This window comes from Colobus angolensis, unplaced genomic scaffold, assembly GCF_000951035.1.
Source record: "Colobus angolensis palliatus isolate OR3802 unplaced genomic scaffold, Cang.pa_1.0 Scaffold30, whole genome shotgun sequence".
Lineage (NCBI taxonomy): Eukaryota > Metazoa > Chordata > Mammalia > Primates > Cercopithecidae > Colobus > Colobus angolensis.
Window position 1 is genome coordinate 7,969,609 of NW_012116266.1, and position 9,906 is coordinate 7,979,514.

Genomic DNA, 9,906 nt, shown 5'->3' on the forward strand with positions numbered 1-9,906 from the left:
GTCTCGTGCCAGTGCAGCATGCTCTCCCCCAGTACACGCACTCCTCTATTCAGAATTGTGAATAGTCAAAGACTCTTGCTACTCTTTAGCAGACTGGGTGATGCCCCAGGGATATACAAGAGGCTCAGAAACATACTATCATCCTTACACGTATATGGAAAATAAAAGTCACAGAAAAAAATGTGAAAATAAAAAATAATTTTAAGATCCCCAATATGCACTTGATAAACTATTCTAGACTTTCTTACCAGCATCTTTATGGGTTCCTCGTCTGTCCCCCAGGGAGATAAAGCTGTGGTTGTTGACAATGACACAGAGGCCTCTGTGGTCCCGATTCATCCTGTACGTAGGTGCCCACTTGAAGAACAGATAGAGCCACTTAGTAGGAATCCTCATCTTAGGGCCTTAAATGTTTCTAACCAACCATACCAATGGGTCCACTGTGAGGAAGAGCAGGATGTATCTCCCCTTGCCAGTTGTTTAAACCATGTTTGTTGTTGTTGTTGTTGTTTTGAGACAGAGTCTCACTCTTGTTGCCCAGGCTGGAGTGCAGTGACATGATCTCGGCTCACTGCAACCTCTACTCCCAGATTCAAGGGATCCACCTGCCTCAGGTGCCCACCAACACCCCCAGATAATTTTTGTATTTTTGGTAGAAGTAGGGTTTCACCATGTTGGCCAGGCTGGTCTTGAACTCCTGACCTCAAGTGATCCGCCCACCTCAGCCTCCCAAAGTGCTGGGATTACAGGCATGAGCCACCATGCCTGTCCAAAACCATGTTTTTATACTCTAGTCTAAACCCCTTGGAATATTTATGCCACATTATTTCTAAAGTCACTTTTTTTTTTTTGAGACGGGAGACTCGCTCTGTCGCCCAGGCTGGAGTGCAGTGGCGCGATCTCGGCTCACTGCAAGCTCCACCTCCCGGGTTCACGCCATTCTCCTGCCTCAGACTCCGGAGTAGCTGGGACTACAGGCGCCCGCCACTGCACCCAGCTAATTTTTGTATTTTTAGTAGAGACATTTGAAAGATTGGGGATTCTGACCACTCTGCAACTCACTTTTACTGCATAATTGTGATCTGAATAAACTTTCAAAGATTCTTTGTTAAGTCCTAGAGCCCAGGACAAACGATAAATCTCATTTGCACTAAAGATCAGACACTTCCTTTCTTTCAGGATGCCACTCCCAGTATCAGAGGCAGAGAGTCCTCAAGATCCTGGCCCTAGTGTGGAATTAGCTAATTAATTCCAAGGGGAAATACCAGGTCCTGATTAAAATTCAGACTTCACCTGGTTTGGCTGGAGAAGCTCAATCATGAAAGTTAAGAAAATGGAATATGTATATTAATATTGTCAAACCCAGGGTTTATGCAAAAGTATCTTCATTTTCATATTAGCAACACGAATGAAGAAAGCATATGCAAGGATTTCATGAGACAACATAAATATCAAAGATTTTTTTTCAGATGGTTCACTTCTGGAGTGATCTGATGCCTTCAAAAAAAGGGAAATCTCTTTTGTAATTTTATTTCTGAGTATAAAAATAATATACAAGCTGGCATGATGGTACTCGGGTGGCTGAGGCAGGAAAATTCTTTGAGCCTGAGAGTTCAGGACAAGCCTGGGCAATATAGAGAGACCACCATCTTTATAGATATATGAATATATATATGTGTGTGTATATATCTATATACTTAATATGCAAGTATATATAAAGTATACTTATATATAAAGTATATATATACACGTATATATTCTTATATATAAAAATGGCTGATATATATTCATATATATATAAAGATGGCTGTATATTCAATTTTAAAAATTCAATATATAAATATAAAAATTCAATATATAAATTCACAGTAGGAATTTAAAAATATGTGCAATTATTTTTGAAGACTATTGTAAACAGCATGTGATGGCAAATTAGCTGAGCTGCTTTAGCAGAGCCTCTGTGCAGCTAAAATTATCCTTGAAATCATGGTACATCTTTATCCAAGCAGAAAATAAGTGGCTTCAATGGATAAGAAAAGAAACTACCCCTCTCCAGAAATAACCCAAAGGGTATGCATGACTCAAAGTGCAATAGCATTTCCTCCATAGTCAAAGGGATCAATCACTTCTGATTGATAAGAAAAAGGTGGGAAGAACAGAGATAATTATAGAGAGAGGGAGAAACAAGTTGGAAACAAACAGCTTGGAGCCCTTAAAGTCATCAAAGGCCAGAACCGAGGGAGAGAGCCCCTAAAGAAACCGTCCTTTTGATTGAATTTGGAAAAAAAAAAAAAGTTTTTTATTAAAAACAGAAAAAAAAGAAACCATCCAGACCTTTGTGCTGGTTTCAGAGTTTAGAGTGTTAGCAGATGCTCCTTGCATCCCCCTGGAGACCAGGCTTGGTGCACCATTTGTGGCTCTGTTACCTAGAAAGAGAGGTACTCAGACTCCAAATATCTTCCCCAAGCACTTAGATTTCTTTACTGGTAATTTTCGCATCTAATTCTGGAGAATTATGCTTCTCTCAAGGCCCTACTGAGACAATTCAGCCACCATGCCTTTCCTGATAGGAGAGACTGATGTGTCTTCGCATTCCTTTTTGCTTTGTCTGGGTTGGAAACTATGCTGCTGGCAGGGATTGGGTGGGGAATTGATTAAGCTCGCATGGATCAGCTCAAGGGTTCCAGGTCAAGTATGGTTGGGTTGAGTCAGCATTTATGTCACTGGATATAAAGAGGCTAGGTGGACCTCGAGAAGAAAAAAGAGGGCGACTGGGCGTGGTGGCTCATGCCTGTAATCCCAGCACTTTGGGAGGCCAAGATGGGCAGATCACTTGAGCCCAGGAGTTCGAGACCAGCCTGGACAACTTAGTGAGACCCCCCCCCATCTCTAGAAAAAAAAAAAAAATACAAAAAATTAGCTGGGCATGGGGACACACACCTGTAGTCCCAGCTTCCTGGGACGTTGAGGTGGGAGGATCACCTGAGAGGTCAAGGCTGCCGTGAGCTGTGATGGCACCACTGCACTCCAGCCTGGGCAACAGAATGAGACCCTGCCTCAAAAAAAAAAAAAAAAAAGAAAAGGAAAGGAAAAAAGAGAAAAAGAAAGTTCCAGCTGGGCATCGGCTGAGGATCACACTGCTTTGAAGTGTTCCTGCCAACTCCCTGATTCATCTGGATTCTGTCACAGAGAGAAAGTCAGCGATGGGTTATTTGTCACATGGCACTAACAGGAAAATGTAACGTCAAACAGTTTTCTTTTTCCATTCGCAGAAAATTTGTAGTAGAATCCACTAAACTCTGTCCTTGTCTCTGGGGCATGAATTGGTTATTAACTACTGCTAAGGGTCAGTCCTCAGGCTGAGCAAGTCCATATTCCCCAGATCAGAAAACATAGCAAAAGGGATCCAAGCTTCAGTGGCTCAGAGCACCTATAAATTCCTCCTTACCATGGGAGGAGGTAACGCTCCAGGGGAAGTCACGTCTAAATTTTGGAACCGCAGAATTGTAAAGCTGAAAGAAACTGCCTTTTCTTCAGAGGGGTGAAGCAGTCACCTGAGCTCACATAAATAGACAGTGGGAGAGCCTAGTCTTAGGAGAGTAAGCTCTGGAATCAGACTGCTGGGTTCTAATCCCAGCTTCGCTTCTTTTTAGCTGCAGTGCCTTTTAGCTGCAGTGCAAAGCACTAGATTTCATGGGTCTCAGTTTCCTCATCATTAGTGAGAATAACAGTAGTACCTACCTCCAGTGACGGGAGGACTGAATGACATAATCCCTGGAATCTCTCTGAACAGTGCCTAGTACGTGACAAGGGCTTAATAATGGTAACCTGGTCAATGTTATCAACATCATAGCACACAACCTCCATGTCAGGCAGAAAGAGAAATTGCTAGCAAAGCTGTGTGTCTTGGACTCTGAAGGATAATTTTCCAGAAAAATAAATAAATAAGGAATGGTCTGTGACAAACTTTCGATACCACAGAAAGACTTCGCCAAAGCCTGTTTGTTCATAAGCAGTTTAACCTGATGGCAGATTCTGGAATATTTTCCTAAGGTTATGGTTTCTGGGCAGGGATTCAGGGAACTAAACACACTATCCTCAAGTCCCTCCTCTTGCTTCTTCTCTCCCTCTGAAGCAACATGTGGAACCACTCCGTAGAGGACACGCGCCCAGACTGCACATTCTGCTGTCACTACTGGTCTGAAGGCTTCAGCCCTGCTGGGGGCTGTTTTTGCTGCACAGAGGGTGACGTAATTCTGAACGGTGGAGGGAGAACAGCCGCCTGCAGTCCCTAGAATCTGCTATACTAGGCATTCAGAGCAGAAACCACCCAGCCCTCTTCATTCTCCCATAGAAAAGCCAAGTATAATCCATGCATTCAATGTCTTGCCCTGAATTGGAATAAAAAATGAATTATTCATTATTTGTAAAGTCTCTCTTCCAAGTCACCTTGAATTCCTTGGTATATATCAAATATGTCTATCCCTGCCATACTGATCTAAGTTGTAAAAAGTATATTAGAAACACCTACCATTACTCCTTGCATACTTATTTTGACAGGACTCCTCCTGCTGAGAAAAAAAAAAAAAAGGCATAAAACGTTGGAAATTCACACAGTTAGCATGAGGAACAAAAACTAGACTTGATGCAGGGAAGGACAGATATCTAATCCACAGTCATAGAAAAGGTCATTGGGCTGGTTGTGGTGGCTCATGCCTGTAATCCCAGCATTTTGGGAGGCCAAGGCAGGTGGATCACCTGAGGTCAGGAGTTTGAGACCAGCCTGACCAACATGGTGAAACTCTACCTCTACTAAAAATACAAAACTTAGCTGAGTATGGTAGCGAACACCAGTAATCCCAGCTACTCAGGAGGCTGAGGCAGGAGAATCGCTTGAACCCAGGAGGCAGAGGTTGCAGTGGGCCGAGATGGCGCCACTGCACTCCAGCCTGGGTGACAGAGCAAGACTCTGTCTCAAAAAAAAAAAAAGAAAAGAAAAGTTCTTTGGCAGGAAATGGGAAGAGAACCAACTCTCTCCATCCAAAGGAGAAGGTTCACAAAGACACACTGGCAAAAATACAGTGTGACACACGCTCAAGGGTACTTATTCATTGCAGCATTATTTGCACTAAGGACTGGAAATAGCCTAATGTCCACTAATAGCAAGTGATTGAAAAACTGTGGTATGTCCACATAGTGGAGTAAGATGCCAAGGACAGCCTCTATACCCTTCTCCAGGGGAAGATGTCATATGGAGAAAGCAAAATGAAATGGTATTTGAGTACACTACCTCTTTTGTAATAAAGGGAAGATATGGGTTGGATTTTTTTCAAAAGTAACAATAAGATAAATCAAAAAACAAAAATGGTAATCGAGGCGGGGAGGAGAGGCAGGATGCACTACTTTGGGCATATGTTAATGTTTTATATAATTTAATACAAAATTAAAACAAAGTCTAAGACCCTGTCTTTTCTGCACCCTCCTCCCCATTCACCATTACCCCCTTCCACCTATGACTCTCAGCCGTCAGCCTGCAGCAGAAAGCCCCCAAGGGGACCTGACCAAGGTGTTGGGGAAGGGCTGCCCCTGACCTGTGTGAGGGGACTGACAAGTCACCCCCAAGTTCCTGCGGATGCCTCCCTGCTCAAGCCCCCAGGTTTCAGAGCTGCACAATACTGTAATTTGCTCCCTCAGCTCTGGGGGAACAAATGTAAAGGAGACTTAGCTTCACTTTCCAAAAGGCTTCCTGCCTTACTTTTCAAAAGCCACTGTTCCCTTCCTGCAGAATCCTAGATTTCTTCTAAGTGGCAGACAAGGACCTGGCCAGACTGCCTTCTGGTTTTGTCCAGCAGTTGAGTGAGTCTTCTGGAACTAGGGGCAATGCAGACACAGCAGCAAGCTCTGCCCAGCCCCTCCAGGCCCTGGCTTTCCTTGATTTGTTCTTCCCTTGGCTGATAAAGTCAGCCAGAACACGGACTAGAAAAAAGATTTAAGGTCTAATCTGCGTTTCTTCTCCTGAGAATGTTGCATCGTCTGTTGACACCTCTCAAGTCTCTATGTCAGAGAGGAATGAATGAATGAATGAATGAATGAATGAGTGAATGTCCCACAGCCTGGCCACACTCAATCATCTTTTAACTTCTTTTGATTGTTTTCAAGAGGAGGCCAATAGGGCCTTATAAAGAAGCAGGTGTTAGGTCTCCTCCATAAAGAGACATGCCTCTCCTTAGGAAAACGTTATGCCACACTCAAAAAAAACTGATTTGGCCGGGCACGGTGGCTCACGCCTGTAATCCCAGCACTTTGGGGGCCGAGGCAGGTGGATCGCCTGAGGTCAGGAGTTTGAGACCAGCCTGGCCAACATGGTGAAACCCCATGTCTACTAAAAATACAAAAAATTAGCTGGGTGTGGTGGTACATGCCTGTAATCCCAGCTACTTGGGAGGCTGAGGCAGGAAAATCACTTGAACTTGGGAGGCAGAGGTTGCAGGGGGCTGAGAAAAAAATCAGTTCAATTTTTAAACATATTAGGAGATGTTGCTTAAAATTCAATGAGAGTTTCTTCTCACTGAGCCTAATTATTGGCAGTGTTCTTTTAAATTAAAAAAAAAAATCCTCAGGTGCTTAAGAAACACGAGATGTTTCACCAAGTTTTATTCATCACTTGATGGAGAGGGAAAGGGCTGCCCAGATAACTTTTAAGACAGCTTCCAAACCTAAAAGTCTGTGAAAACACATGAAGTGCTGTGCCCCAGTCCCCCTGCACTTCTAGTACTGCCACAACTATTCCCCAACTGCATGTGGCCGTGGCCAAGTCATCATCCCAAGTCAGCAGAACCACAGCGCTTCAGAGGCCACAGCTGAGCCACGCCCCTTTAGAAACCACTGAATTTCTCAGTCAACAAGCAGAATTGGCCGGGCGCGGTGGCTCAAGCCTGTAATCCCAGCACTTTGGGAGGCCGAGACGGGCGGATCACGAGGTCAGGAGATCGAGACCATCCTGGCTAACACTGTGAAACCCCTCTCTACTAAAAAATACAAAAAACTAGCCGGGCGAGGTGGCGGGCGCCTGTAGTCCCAGCTGCTCCGGAGCCTGAGGCGGGAGAATGGCGTAAACCCGGGAGGCGGAGCTTGCAGCGAGCTGAGATCCGGCCACTGCACTCCAGCCCCGGCGACAGAGCGAGACTCCGTCTCAAAAAAAAAAAAAAAACAAGCAGAATCGTGTGTGTGTGTGTTTCTACATGCATGTCAGTATCTGAGCACAAAACTAGTTGAAAAAGTGGGTTGGAAGACTTACACTTAGCAGACAATTTAACTTAGAATTCGGGAATCCTAAATGTCAGTGCTGGAAAACCACATTTTCTTCGGGAGACTCGGGAGGGTGAATCACCTGAAGTCAACATGGTGAAATCCTGTCTCTACTAAAAATACCAAAAAAATTAGCCAGGCATGGTGGCGGGTACCTGTAATCCCAGCTACTAGGGAAGTTGAGGCATGAGAATCATTTGAACCCGGGAGGCTCAGGTTGCATTGAGCTGAGATTGCACTCCAGCCTGGGCAACAGAGCGAGACTCCATCTCAAAAAAATTAATTAATTAATTAATTAAAATAATAAAGAGCTTCTGGGTGAGTGGGGAGGTGGGAAGGGGTTTGCAGCTCTCTAAACGAAGCTATGCCCATGGCCAAGGAGTTGGCCCATAAATGTTGGTTTAATTGGATTACAGTAAAAGAATCAAGGGGAGCAGCCTCTCTCCCTCAATACCTCAATCAGATATCTAAGCGCTTTTCTAGGATTGGAATTAATTTAATCAAGGGCTATTTTCCTAGAGAAAAGAAGTCAGTTTAAGATTTTATAAATAATTGCAATTCTGTCTTATTTCCCATTAGGGGAGATGGGGAATTCAAACGAACAAACTCACAGCAAGCAGGCGGAGGTATTACCATTTCTTTTAATTAAGGATGTACTTAATCTCTTAAGATCACTTACAAAGTGCCCTCCCAAAGCTGAGATTCCCTCAAATGGCTAAATACCTCCACCTGCCAAATAGGGTTCAGGGCAGAGCCACAGAGCAGGCCTCTCCCGGCTATGTCACGTCCTAATTGCCTGCATAGTCTTCAGGTGGGCATTTGCCCAGCCTTTGCCAAACTCCAGGAGCTACAGGTCATCTGGCCAGTTTCCATTGTCTCCTTCATTTAAAAAAACAAAAACACCTTCCTGGGGAGAAAGGAGGGTCCTTCTTTATAGTAGAATGCTGATAGCCAACTTACGAATGTGGAGAGAATACTGGAGTCGGAAAAGCATTGTTTCACAACCAACATAGTAAACGCTGGATCACACAAGAATTCTCAGTGGACGCTCAATCTAAGGGGAAACTTTTCATATGCAGCAGGATATTTACAGAATCTTAAAATGTCTCTCCAGCACTTGCTTATTAATTGTGTGGGGAAAAAATAGTAATTATATAAAATTAACTACAGTGATGATATTCAGAAAATATCTTGACCAAATAATCAAAATTAGCACCACGAATAGGGGGGCAGATGGACATGATGTATCTCCAGATGGCATGCCCTGAGAAAGACACAAACATCACTTCGGTGATATTCTGGCCAGAATGTACAGCTTGAATCTAATTATGAGGAAATACCACATGTACCAAAGATAAGGAAAATTCTATTTAATGAAAGGTGGGAGGAGTGACTGCATTTTTCAAAAGTCTCGATGGCATAAAAGAGGAAATTAAATGTCATAACAGCTGTGGAAATGTTCAAGATTAAAGGAGACTAGGCCAGGCATGGTGGATCACGCCTGTAATCCCAAAACTTTGGGAGGCTGAGGTGGGCAGATCATTTAGGTTAGGAGTACGAGACCAGCCTGGCCAATATGGTGAAACCCCATCTCTACTAAAAATACAAAAATTAGCTGAACGTGGTGGTGCACACCTGTAATCTCAGATACTTGGGAGGCTGAGGCATAAGAATTGCTTTAACCTGGGAGGTGGAGGTTATAGTGAGCCAAGATCATGCCACTATACATCAGCCTGGGTGACAGAGTGAGACTCAGTTTCAAAAAAAAACATTAAAGGAGACTAAAGGATCATGACAACTAAATACAATATTGTATTGTATTTTTAATTTTTATTATTTTCTTTTAGAGAGGGTCTCACTGTGTTGCCCAGGCTCACCTTGAACTCCTGGCCTCAAGTAGTCCTCCCACCTCGGCCTCCCAAAGTGCTGGGATTACAGGTGTGAGCCACCACACCCAGCCTTGTGTTGTATTTATATAGGATCCTATGTGGAATTTAGTACTAGATGGTTTAAAAACTGTCAAGGACATTATTGGGTTCAACAGACAAAATTGGAATATGGACCACTGATTTGATAAAAGTATTAACATAACTTTACTGGCATTGATAATTGTGTTATAATAACTCCATAAAAGAATATCCTTATTATTAGGAAATACACACCAAAATATTTAGGAGTAGACCAGGCGTGGTGACTCACGCCTATAATCCCAGTACTTTGGGAAACTGAGGCAGGCAGATCACGAGGTCAGGAGATCGAGACCATCTTGACTAACATGGTGAAACCCTGTATTTGCTAAAAAATACAAAAACTTGGCCGGGTGCGGTGGCTCATGCCTGTAATCTCAGCACTTTTGGAGGCCGAGACGGGCGGATCACGAGGTCAGCGGATCGCGATCATCCTGACTAACACGGTGAAACCCCGTCTCTACTAAAAATACAAAAATTAGCTGGGCGTGGTGGCGGGTGTCTGTAGTGCCAGCTACACGGGAGGCTGAGGCAGGAGAATGGCGTAAACCCGGCAGGCGAAGCTTGCAGTGAGCGGAGATCGCGCCACTGCACTCCTGCCTGGGTGACAGAGCGAGACTCCGTCTCAAAA

General features: G+C 43.9%; 1 protein-coding gene across 1 annotated transcript in view; it reads right to left on the bottom strand.

Moving 5' to 3' along the window:
* The window catches only part of CASP10 (caspase 10, apoptosis-related cysteine peptidase), a 42,001-nt gene that overhangs the window by 11,951 nt on the left and 20,144 nt on the right, over positions 1–9,906 (bottom strand). Inside the window, exons 5-8 of the mRNA XM_011950008.1 lie at positions 5,501–5,531; positions 4,532–4,571; positions 2,335–2,426; positions 249–357 (exon numbers count right to left, since the gene is read on the bottom strand). Coding sequence (XP_011805398.1) covers positions 249–357; positions 2,335–2,426; positions 4,532–4,571; positions 5,501–5,531 — 272 coding nt within the window. The remainder of the gene's footprint in view (positions 1–248; positions 358–2,334; positions 2,427–4,531; positions 4,572–5,500; positions 5,532–9,906) is intronic.